This window comes from Astatotilapia calliptera, chromosome 1, assembly GCF_900246225.1.
Source record: "Astatotilapia calliptera chromosome 1, fAstCal1.2, whole genome shotgun sequence".
NCBI lineage: Eukaryota > Metazoa > Chordata > Actinopteri > Cichliformes > Cichlidae > Astatotilapia > Astatotilapia calliptera.
Genome location: NC_039302.1, coordinates 35,507,237 through 35,519,731, shown reverse-complemented (window position 1 = coordinate 35,519,731; position 12,495 = coordinate 35,507,237). Strand labels below are relative to the sequence as shown.

The window sequence follows — 12,495 nt, the reverse complement described above, 5'->3', positions numbered from 1 at the left end:
CACAAATCCAGAGCGCACATCATATTGAAGCAAATTTGATTCGCTTGTTCCTGCAGATCGAGTTTCACCGTGCCTCGTGTCCTTGATTAGTCCGCGTGTGAGCGTGTCCGTGTGCGTGCATGCGTGTGTCTCGGCGCTTGTTTGTCGGAGAGTCTGTCTGATGAGTGATGAGAGCTGATGGATATCCATGAATAAGACATGGGAGTGCTGGAAAGGACCCAGCTGTTGGCAGAGCTCTAACCCACCTCAGGGTCTCTGTTGCTGGGCTTCCGATCAAGAGCATCACCCTGATGGGATCAGAGATGGAGCTGTGATTTGGAAATGCTCCGAACTGTCGCTGATGCTGCTGTGTGTTTGCACATCTGTGCGCGCCTGTCATTTTCTGGTCGTCATGTTGGATGCACAGCGCTGGATTGGCCGCCCGTAGTGCATATCCTACATCTGTGCAACTATAACATCTGGCCAAAGACACAACTCTCAGCTCTCTGCTTAGTGCCTGTTAAATTTCTCATTTATGTTCCACTTACACCAGCACAGACAAGTTGGTTTAACTGGGATTGTTGGCAAGGTCAGTAGTTATCAGCTGGGTTTGCAGCTCTCTCGCAGACCTGAGGCTGAACGCTGGTCAGACGCTGCGCAGTGCTGCTGGACTCGTTAGGCATTCAAATTAAGAAGCGAGAGATAATGAAACATTACGGCTGAGTGTCAGGAATGAAGTGGGATGCAGTAGTGGTGCAAACTGAAGCTGATCGTGTGCTTGGTCATTAAGATTTTCATCCTTATCGCTGATATTGTAACATAACAAGAACGATATGCTAACTTATGTATTTTAAATCTCCGTTCTAGAATAAATTACAAAAAGTGACTTATGGTTTTTCCAGAGGGGCTGCTAATAGAAATATTATGACACCAAAGCACCTTTTTCCTAAAACTTGAGTGTTTTCTTTTGTTCGTCACGTCAGGGCTGTGGGTGTGTTTGTAGGCATGCTGAAGGAAAACTGCAAGAACCACATTTACAGCTGTTTTTAAGCCTTCGGTTTTCTGTAATTTTGCCTTCCTGTCGGCCATTGTGAGAGAGCGCAGGGCTTAGTCAGTATTCCCACTTTACATTTTTGCATTTTACATTTTTTTTTACAACACTTCCACACATCTGCTGCTCTAAGCAGTCCAATTAAAAGTGTTAATGTCTTTGAATTCTGTTCATTCTTTAATTTTATGTGCAGGTATATTGGTAGTCTTGTATGGATTCACAGTTGAGTTTGCACGATTTGCAGACTGTGTTCCTCCGTTTAAGTTAACAGCGTCTTTAAAGGTCGTTAATTTAGGATTAACCAGCTCTTGGTTAGCTATAGCTGATTTGTTGTTAGCTAGTCGATTTGATTTGCTGAGAATACGAGTTTGTGGAGGGAAAAGGCAAGTTACAGGACACATTGTCTGCACAACTGTGATCTCTTTTGGCAGAGAGAAGGGGAACTTGACACTTTTTGTGTTTTTACATTCCTGCTGTCACCAGTGGCCACAAACTAGCCTCCAAAGAGTTTTTGGGTCACCCTGATAGTAGCCCTGCTCCTCCATATCGAAACGCAAGACTCCTCGCTGAGGTGTTTCAGCTTTTCTAACTGGAAGGAGACCTCAAGGCAGCTCCATGACACACTACAGACACTTCAGCTGCTTAGGGAATGCCTCATAGAAGAGCTAGAGGCCTGGAAGTCTGGGAATCTCTGCTTGGGCTTCTGCCACTCAGCGAGAGTAATAAAACATGGATGGAGATGATTAAATAGTTTCACCTAAGACCAATAGTGTACATTTTATTGTCCTGCTTGGGCTACTACTGAAAATTTAAACCCAAACTGTTTCTCTTTTGACTTCAACATGGAAATACACACGATAAATCTGCTTTTAACTGTTTTGTTTTTCGCAGGGGAACGGTCTCAGACCCCCTCACACAAAACTTGGATGCTGCAAAATCTTCTTTACAAGCTCTGTGAGGAAAAATGATAGTTTTTGTCCACTCAGATAATCCCGTTGCCATCCAAACACGCCAGCCTATCCTCAATACATTAAAACCAGTTTAGAATGACTTAACATAGGTTTTCCCTGTAGTTCACTTATAGACTCAGTGAATGATAATTTAAGGCTTCTTATTTCCATCCTATCAGCTTCAGCGCGATGACACCGAGTGGACCAGATGTGATTTCTAAGAAATGGACAATTTTGGTATAATCCTATTAAACACTTAGTGGAATGGCACAGGGAGAACGAGAGAGATATGGATAGTGAGACAGCAGAGGAGAGGTTTGGATTTTGAATGTATTTGTGTGTGTGACATGGGTTCCCTTCCCTCCGGAGCTAATCCCATTAGGCGGTGAGGATTAGGGGCTGCCTAGAGTTACCTTGGTTGGGGCTGAGAGCAGGGCGGAGTGCTAAGCTTCTTGCTGCGCTAATTACATTCCAGATGAAAGTGTTAAGATGGGGAAGGGAGGTTCATGTTACGCTGTATTCTCTAGGTGACTGAGGCCGAGGCTATTTCGTTTTATATGCAAGAAGCAGATATTCAGACTGCGGCACAGTAAAGGGTAGGACGAGCGTACGTGCAGCGTACGGAGGAAAGTATATTTCGTGAACAGCTTGCGTGCGTGCGTAAGCTATCGCAGATTCGTTGTGATGATTGTAGCTGCATTTGTTTGACTTTGGTTGATCTAAAATGAAGAGTTTGTCAAAGGATACAAGGTCTGAGAAAGCCTTTATCTTTACAATCTCTCGAGCCAGAATTAGGATTAGATTAGGGAAAGGATAAAGATGTTTGTTTGATAACGATGGCTTCAGAGATGAGATTAGGATTATTAGATCAGAGATAAGAGGGCCCTCGTCAGGGCTAATGACGCATGCTTGAGGCCCTCATTAGTATAGAAGTGTGTGAGTTAAGACAGGCTGATGAGGAGATTATCATAATTCCCAAGACTCTCTTTCATGACCCGTGACTTTATGAGTTTGAAGAACTAAGGCGCAGCCATAATTCACAAGTTTGCACTTGATAACAGAGTTGGCTCCACAGCTCCGCTGTAGGCTGATACTGTGTTCTAAATGGGCAGTCGATAAATCAATAGCACTGCCTGGATGTTCAACTGCCTCCAACTTTGAGTTATAGTTGAGAGTGAGCAGTTTTTAAAGTCACAAACATCACCTCCATCTAGCCGGTGTGCTCTCTCTCCGCTTCCTCCTGAATCCGGTGCAACTTTGCTTTTCTCAGATTCATGTTTCCACGCTGGTTTTTGCAAAAGCAGTACAGTGTCAGTCAAAGGAGGTTACTGAAAAAATGAAGGGAAAATTCGAGGTAGTTTTGCTGCTCTGCATGAAGTATTCAAGGCAGTGCAAATGTTAACGTGCAGCAGAGAGAGGAGCAGCGGAAAGCCAGACATGTTTAATACAGCTGATTCTAGGCCCCTCAGTCCATTCTCACTGCTGTCACTGCACCGTCGCTCCAACAGGGAACAAAGTTCACCTCGCATTTCGCAGCACAGATGAGTCAGAAGTGGGATCTATTACATTTTGAATGAGGTTATTTGTTGGACTTGGATTTTGATGTCAGTGTCACGACTCTGATTTAGTGATTTCTATATTTTTGAGTGATAATGCCAGCCTCCTGTGAATCGGCTTCTGGATTGTGGTGGATTGGTGTTTTGATCCCCAGCTGCTCTGCATGCTGAAAACATGAAGGCCAAATGCTGAAGTTGCACCAGTAGCAGCTTTGCATTGCAGCTCTGTGTGTGTGTGTGTGTGTGTGTGTGTGAATGACTGAATAAGAAATGCATTTTAAAGAGCTGTGTAGAACAGCTAAGGTTAAAAGTGCAGACAAATTGCATTTTAACTTTTCTTCAGATCACACAGCAAATCATTGATTTCCATATTTTACTTCCTGAATGTCCGCTCTCAGTACATCCAGAAATTTCCTCCTCGGCCTTTCTCTTTTCCTGGCAGCTCCGTCGTCATTATCCTGCTCACAGGACACAGGAGGAGCTCACTGCTCTTTCACATAAACCAATTCAATCTGGCCTCTCTTGCCTGGTCTCTGAGCTGTCCCTCTGATATACTCTCTGCTATTCCTGTCCATCCTTCTCGCTCCTGGCACAAATCTCACGAGCTTTAATTCAAACCATTTACCATTTAATATGCTTTTATTTTGAAAGCTACCTTGCTTTTCCCCCCATCCCCCTCCAGCTCACCCCCGCCCTTCGGGTGTAAGATATACAGGCTGTTTTCGAGAATTATGAAGGCTGCAGTGGAAATTATTAATGAGAGCTTTGACAGCAGTTTTGCTGCAAATTCAGGAGGCTCATCTAGCTACTCAGCATGGAGACCCATTCAGTGAAGGAAAACGACTCCACTGGAAAAGTCAGCATAAACCCTGATGTGTTTATACAGCAAGTCCACACGCTTAAACAGGAAAACACATTGTGTCTCAGTTTCTTCTTAAAGACCATTACAACCACTCCCAAAGTAACCAGTAAGCATGTTTTTATTTGATTTTATTTATTCATATTTGTACATGTGCAATATTAACATCAGTGTTTGCCATTTGATGCACTGTGCCAGAGTTAGCTTAAAGCTAATTTACATCTACAGTCCCTCAGCAGGTTGGATGTGAAAAATGTCACATAAAAGATTCTCACATCCATAAAAAAAGAAAGATTACAAGTCTTTCAGCAAATATTTTAATAAAGCTGGTGAAAGCGCTGCAGTACCTAATGGTATCAGGCAGGACTTCAACTTCCATTGAGTTCAAGCTTTCGCAGAGAGTGCTGATCGCCCAAAAGCAGAATGACAAAACGCTACAGTACGGTCTTTAGTTGACGATATGCTTGTAGATTGTAAAGATTCTCATGGGCAAAAGCTAATAAAATGAAGCGGCAGTGGAGGAGCTGCCAGACCGTTTAAAATCTTAAACACCAAACATATATTCATTAAAATGTTACAAAACCCATGAAATGATGTCGTCCAGTGTTTTAGTGACCATTTCCCCAGCTTGTTCTGGTCTGAGCTCTCTGGGAATGAGGTTGGTAACTCCCAACAATTGTTTCAGACAAGTCAAAAAATATTAAAGCATACATCACTACGTTATTTTTTTCATGACCGAATGTGAACAGGCATACATTTGATCCCAAATCTGTAAATGGTTGGAAAAGAAAATATTTTTCTTTCACTTTACCATCATTTATTCTTCAGCATAAGTGAAAATAGAAGCTTTTCTCTGCCTCAGAATTCCTCCAATTTTTTTTAAATTTAATCTACTTTCATGTCTGAGCAGAGAGAGACGCATTCAGTGAGAACCAAACATTCTGCATGTCAGGAATTTCTACCTACTCAATACAACTGATGCAGCGCAGCGCTGATTCACACTGACGCGTCGGTTAATTAGCTCTGCCAATAAAAACTGACACAACAAAACAAAAATGAAGTGATTATATTACAAAATATTAAAGTCAAACAGAAATGCATATACACACATACATGCACTGATCAGGCATAGAATCACTGACAGGTGGTGAATAACGCTGATTATCTCCTCATCATGGCACCTGTTAGTGGGTGGGTGAACATTTTGCCTGATGAATGCCTCAGAACATGTCCACAACTCCAGCTCTTGTGGGGCGTTCCCAGTCTGCACTGGTCAGTATCAATCAAAGGTTGTCCAACGAGGGAACAGTGGTGAAGCAGCGACAGAGTCCTGGGTGGCCGAGGCTCGCTGATGCATGTGCGGCGCGAAAAGTGGCTCGTGAGGTCCGATCCAACGCATGAGCTAATAAGAACCAATCAAGGTGCCCATGCTGACCCTTGTCTGCCGCCGAAATGTTACTTTGACACCTACCTAAGCACTGTTGCAAACCACGTACACCCTTTCATGAAAACGGTATTCCCCGATGGCTGTGGCCTCTTTCAGCAGGTTAAAGCATCCTGCCACAAAGCATAAGTGGTTCAGGAATGGTTTGAAGAGCACAACAACGAGTTTGAGGTGTTGACATGGTCTCCATATTCCTCAGATATCGATCCAATTAATAATCTGTGGAACAAACACGTCTGATCCATGTAGGCCCCCAACTTACAGGATCTGTTGCTAAAATTTGGAGATACCACAAAACACCTTTAAGAGTCTAGTGCAGTCCGCGCCTCGATGGGATGGGCAAAAGGGGATGAATACAATATTAATCAGGAGGGCATAATGCTGGGTCTGATCAGCGTACATGTCTTTGGATTGAGCTTGGTCACACTGGGATCACTGGTTCTGGGTGGGTTTTGCTTGTCATCCCTGTGTCTGCATTGATTATCCCTGGGCACGAGGGTGTACCTCGTCCTCTGCCAGCTGGGATAGACGATTAAGAAAATGGATACATAGATGCACTGCAACAAGATGTTATTCATTGAAGTAGTTTTAATGTTGCTAAGATATCATCTCACTTAAACTCTGGTGGCATGTATCCATCTTTCAAGGTCTTGAGATATTTGTCCCTGAGATTTTTGCCCCGTTTAACACAAATGAGGTGAATGTGAGCCCTGCAGAATAAATTCCAGTCTTAAGAAAACACTTCAGACAATTCAGCTTTGACATCTCTTTCTACAAGTGGTGGAGAATACAGACGAGATGAATAATAATGTGGAGTTTGAGCTACAGAATTTCCTCCTTTTACCCTCACTAAGAGCTGCAGTCTGAATGTAGACTGGCTAATTTGTTTTCATAGGGATGAGGATTATCGCAATAATCCAATGTCAGTCATTTTTATCTTCAGCATTTAGTTAAAACCTGTACAGTCTCACTTATGAACGAAGCATGTTGAAGATGGAGCTGCCAGGATGAAGGAAAAGGGGAAGGTTCATGGATGTGGTGAAGGTGGACATGCAGGGGGTTGATGTGACAGAGGAGGATGCTGGGAGATTGGGGGGGGTCTGCTGTGGCAACCCTTACAGGGGTCATCTGAAGAAGAAGAAGAAGAGTTGCAATTGTTCATCCTGTCCAGACAAAAGCTAAGCTCCTAACTCTGACGGTCCCCAGATAATTCTTGTCCAGTCCTCGTGGGATTCTCTCTCCTTGTTTTGTGGATCTGTGTCATTGTGTTTGTCTAATTAAAACAAATTGCTTGATCCATGCTTAAGAAATATGTGCCACTACTCGTTTGTATATCAGTCTTTCAGCAACAATGTGTGTTTCTGCTCTGTCGGTGTGACTGTATCTTCACTATTCTTTAAATACTCTGCTTCCTCTTACTCTCATTCCCGCTCTTGCTCCCTTAATTGTCTTCCTGTCATCCTCCTCCTTGTCGTGCTTTAAATTGTCTAAATTAGAAGCATTTGGCTTCATCCTTAAATGGGGAAAGTGGTGTCTGTGATCTGTGCTTGTGTGTGTGCGTGTCTTCCTCTGCTTTCTAGCTAATCCAGAGGCAGTTTAGAGACAGAGTCAGAGCGACGTCCCTGATTGAACACTTCTCAATCAGAAGTGAGACCAGCAGAAAATCCATGGCCATCCTGGCATTTATATAAAAACACTTCGAGTCACGTCCTCTGTCTCACTATCACTCATCATCATCATCACTTCCACTCAGTAACTCTTTGTGTGCGGGCGGAGTGTCAGCTGCACTCTCTGCAGGTGGAACATAAGATTTATATAAAAGGCAAGAAAATTTTTTAGGAGTGTTTTGGAAGTTACCAAAGTAATCATCAGAAAAGCAGCTGCTCAGACCCTGCGTGCCCACAGAGGCGCTTTCAGTTCTGCTCAATGCTGAGACCACCGCTGAGGTTCAAAGCTGTGCTGGAAAAAAGTGCGAAGTTACCAAACGCCATGAATTTCCACCAATAATGCAGTGATGCGCAGTCGGTGTGATAAAACAGGCCGTCATCACCTCTTAAAATCTTCATGCAGTGTCGATGTTTGAGCCTACGGTCTTTAAAAATCTGGAGTCTAATCAAAATCATGTCATCAGACATTTGTAATTTAGGGATGTTTAAAAATTATTGTTCAGGTTTATGTCTTTACATTTTCTCTCCTCTTCTGGAAAACTGTAAAAAGAACGAATGCTCAGTGTAACAAAAAGCTGATCCGGTCAGACAAAAGTGGGTTGCGGCTGTGTTGCTGAGCTTTATGTTGAATTTGAATTGTTTGCAAAGAGGTCAAAGAGTGCTTTCAGTCCTTTGTGACTGCGGGTGATAAGTTAATCTGTTCTGAAGGCAAATGCTGGCATGACTCTTAAAAAGCCTTTGACAGTTCTCACAAATCTTTATACCAAAATCATAAAAGCACGAGCAGGTGAATTGGTTCAGATATGTTTTTCCAGACAAGGTCGAGACTTTTCTTGGTGTATTAATGTAGTTTTTTTTGCCCTCTCTTTTTTCATGACAGCAGCAAAACCACAGATATAATTCATAACATTAATAGAACTACTCTCCTGAGGTGCGCCTGCCCATTACTTACTCAGACCTTTTTGTTTTCGTGGTCTTTAGCTCCATCACTACGAATTTCTGAAAGAACTACTTTTAACAACTGGTAAATGTAAAACTGTAGAAAAGTAGCTCGATATCAATAGATTATGTCCAAACCTATTAACATGAAGCTATTTTTGGTCTGACTCAGTTTACAGTTAGGTCATGTGGTGTATGTTAATCCTGATTTTTGATTCATAGTTCGTTGGATTGATTAAATATTCAACTTGAGATTTTAGGGGGCAGGAAACAAACAGGAAGTCAGCCCGTTGTCTCCACCAACTTAAAGCAAACTGACTCTTTAGAAGCCAAATCCTCAGCTAGCTGGTAACTTCTGGTGCTGGTGGGCAGGAAGAGTATAGCTGAGCGACAGCTCCCTGCTGTGGTGGTAAACAAGGCTGGTAAGAAGAAGCTAAAATGCTTGTCAAGCTGTTAGAAACTGCATTCGAGTGACAATCGAGATCATTATCTTCTTAATGGTGCTCTAGAATTTGAGCAACAGGTACTAATGAACACGCTCAAATACACGTTTAAGCACACAAAGAGAAAATAGAAGCAAGGCAGGATCTGTGCTTGGCCACAGTAGAGAGTCTCTTTCAGCCAAGAACATCATTATTTCATTTTTATAATGTCAAAGGGTTCCTGGCTGTTCCTTTCTGCCATTTACATAAAAGAATATAAACATCAAATTAAATGTAATCAACATGGAAGGAAAGAAAATGTTGGCTTAAAGGCAGCAAAGAAGCAAAATGGACAGAAAGGACAACGACGCGTTCCTGCTGAAGGTCAGGAGGCCAAAGCATCAACCCACACGTCCACCTTGGAACATGTTTGAATACCCTCCACTCCGCTCCGCCTACGAGACTCATGCATATGTGCACATCCACATGAGAAACAGTCAGCCGGTCATTACGGTGCTACACGCGTACAGTATATACTGTACAGAGAGCTTGCAGTGCGCACAGCGTTCTCAGCATTCTTCAGTTTTCTTTGGTGAATTCATTTCAGGAAAAGTTAAAGTCACAAATGTTGATGTTCTTTAGTCTTAAACATTTAATTGAAAGAACAAAAAAAGTAACCTTCAATCTGCACTTACTAAACATTAATGACGAGTTTTCTGCTGATCAGTTAAGTCAGAAACTGACATCTCTGATCTTTGAAATGCACATATGAAATTTGCACAGATAATGCAGATAATAATTATCTGTTCAATTTGGGAACTTCATACTTTTTACACTATTTAATTCGTCTACTTTTCCTTATGTAAACGAGCAGTAAATTTGTCTCTTGGAACATCTCGAGCTCATATTTAGGACTCTTGCTGTGAGGTGACAGTGCTAACCACTTAACACAGATAATAAGCGCTGAGAGGTTTGTCTTACTTCTTATGGCTGCCGTCTGCCTAGTTTACCATAAAAGCCTAATTGGTGAAGTTCCACTGTAGTGGGTGTCGTTCCCTGGTCCTTCCATCTCTGCACTGAAACTTTTAAATGTCTTTCTGAGTGATACATGCACAGCGGTGTTGATCTGTCTGCCACAATAGCACTGCAGTCAATTTGATGTTTATCTGGAGAATTATTAATGCAACCAGGATGTACCTGACCACAGTTTGCAGGGGCACAGCAAAAGATTTGAATACACACACATTTTCATGCACGCACACAACAAACTAAGTTGTATTAACACGTTAACACGCCACAGCTTTACAAAGCTCGTCCTTGGCGATGTAGAGTTTTCCGTAGCACTGTAACTGCACATCATTTGGCATCTTTTTCTAATTTAATTCATCCGTCTCTGAAAGAAACTTTTAAATGCCATCAGTAGTATGTTCCAATTATTGCAGCAGCTCAAAAGGCAAAAACCTGTGCAGTGAATAACAACAGGAGACCATAAAATAAAGTAAAATTCAATCAAACTTTTCTGATGACTCGATGTTTGTGTGGATAGCCTAAAAACTTTTTCCATCTCTCTGTTGCTTTAACTTCTAAACATATACTGTATTATATTAGCCTAGTCATGCAATATACTATGAAAATGTTTAGAAAGGTGACTGATTTGTCTGTCTCGTTTCTCTGTTTGTCCACAGCACAAAGACACCCAAACAGGCAGTATTTGCTGGAAGCATGCAGCTCCTGGCGGGTATCAAGCTGTGCACAGGCAGAGTTCTCACCAACCACCCCCATTATGAAGATAAAGACCTGCGGGAGCGGACCAGACAGGTACTGTAGGCTGCAATAAAACGAAACTGCCAGAGGGGTTGCAAGATAACACGAACACAATAAATGGAAAATCTGAAGTAAATTGATGGTAATTACAGTGTCAGCTTCATAACACCGAGTCAGGTGGATTTGAATGCCAATTAGCTGCTTGGATTCGCTTTAAGAATAATCACAGCTGTAATATTTGTGTTTTGAAAGAGGTGTGAGATCTGACAAAGCTTTACGAGCCAGTGATATCTTTTAAAGCGGAATTCAGTTCACTTCAGTGGATATTCATCAGTTCACAACGGCAATTTTCTCAAAATGTCTTGTGTTGTAAAGATTCTACCTGGAGTCTTTGTTTTTATTCATTTTCACAATTAAACAGAATGGTCGAGAAAAAGAAAAAACCCACTTCTTCCACCTCACGCGATCAAGTCTGTTTCAGAGGCTAAATAACGGTGCGATTTCTCCCACCTTTTCTCTCCCACTTTTGTTTTGAAGTCTTATGCATATGTCAGCTCTTCCCAGTGTGTAGATTGTTAACACTTGTAATAACCAAGTTATTGTGTGGCGATGCTTCTAGAGCCAACGCTTAGTCATGGCTTTTTTGTTCGCTGCCAGTAGGACCTTTAAAAGATATTTGTCTGTGTGATGTAATTCATCTGGAAAGCGTCCAGGGTAAAGACATGTAAAGTTAGAAAATGCAGAAATGTGACCGTGATCTGCCGTCTTTTCTCCATCTTCTCTCCAGCACACCGGTTGAGTTCCAGTTAATTTAGATTTCAGTTTAAGAGTAACAAAGAAGTCCCTCCACGTCCAGTTATTACTTGTTACTTAGGTATCACAAAGGTATCACATGCTCTGTGTTATCCTTGTTCAAAGAAATGATAGTTGTTTTGTTTTTTAACCTTTGGGTCTTTCTGGAATTATATACATCAATAACTATCTGAATATTATCTGACAGTTCTTGTTCTTACAAATATAATCACAGATTTGTAAGTATCTGTGAAAGTCCCGCTCATATAGCTGAGTTTGTGTGTTAGTGCTGTTACTGTGTGGCTTCCCAGAGACATGGGTCACGTTAGTACACAAACGCTGTTTGTGCGAAACTGGTGAAATATTCACATCTCGCCCAATGTCAACGCACCTCGACCCTGAAATGGATACACAGTTAAGGAAATGGATGAGTGACAACTTTGGGTCATCTGTAATGGAATGTATAATAATAATGTATACTTTATTAATCCCTGTAGGGAAATTACTCTGCATTTAACCCGTTCACTCAGTGAAGCAATGGACAGCCACCAATCAGTCGCTTGGGGAGCAGTGTGTACGGACAGTACCTTGCTCAGGGGTACCTCAGGATAGCCGTTCAGTGGATTCAAACCCCCGACCTTCCAATCAAGGGGTGACCACTCTACCTGCTGAGCTATCCCTACCCTTGTTCATTGAAATGGTGCACTAGGCTCATTGTGGGTAGGTAAGGGGAAAAAACGAGCAGTTGAAACTCAAGTTTAAAATTTATATGTACAATTAGAAAAACAGTTTTTTGTTTCTGTCATGGAACATAATACAAGGCTCTAGAGTGCGACCAATGTGGTCGCAAATACGACCAAATTTTTCAGTGGTGCGACTAAAAAAAAAAAAAAAAATTTGGTTGCACCTGTGCGACCAACTGTTCGGGTAGCGAAAAAAAAAAAAAAAAATCTGCAACCTTCCCTGTGGTCAACAACAGACACACATTTTGCCCCTATCGTGGACTAAACCAATCAGAGATAGTAAGGGGCGGGACCTCTATGATTGGCCGTGGTCCAGTTGAAAGTGCAGG

At 42.1% G+C, this 12,495-nt stretch overlaps 1 protein-coding gene across 4 annotated transcripts in view; it reads left to right on the top strand.

Annotated features, from left to right (window-relative positions):
- Window positions 1-12,495, top strand: part of dpy19l3 (dpy-19 like C-mannosyltransferase 3) — a 73,864-nt gene that overhangs the window by 49,872 nt on the left and 11,497 nt on the right. For all 4 annotated transcript variants that reach the window (XM_026175880.1, XM_026175889.1, XM_026175872.1 and 1 more), the window contains one exon: window positions 10,553-10,685. In XM_026175880.1, the coding sequence (XP_026031665.1) occupies window positions 10,553-10,685 (133 nt within the window). The remainder of the gene's footprint in view (window positions 1-10,552; window positions 10,686-12,495) is intronic.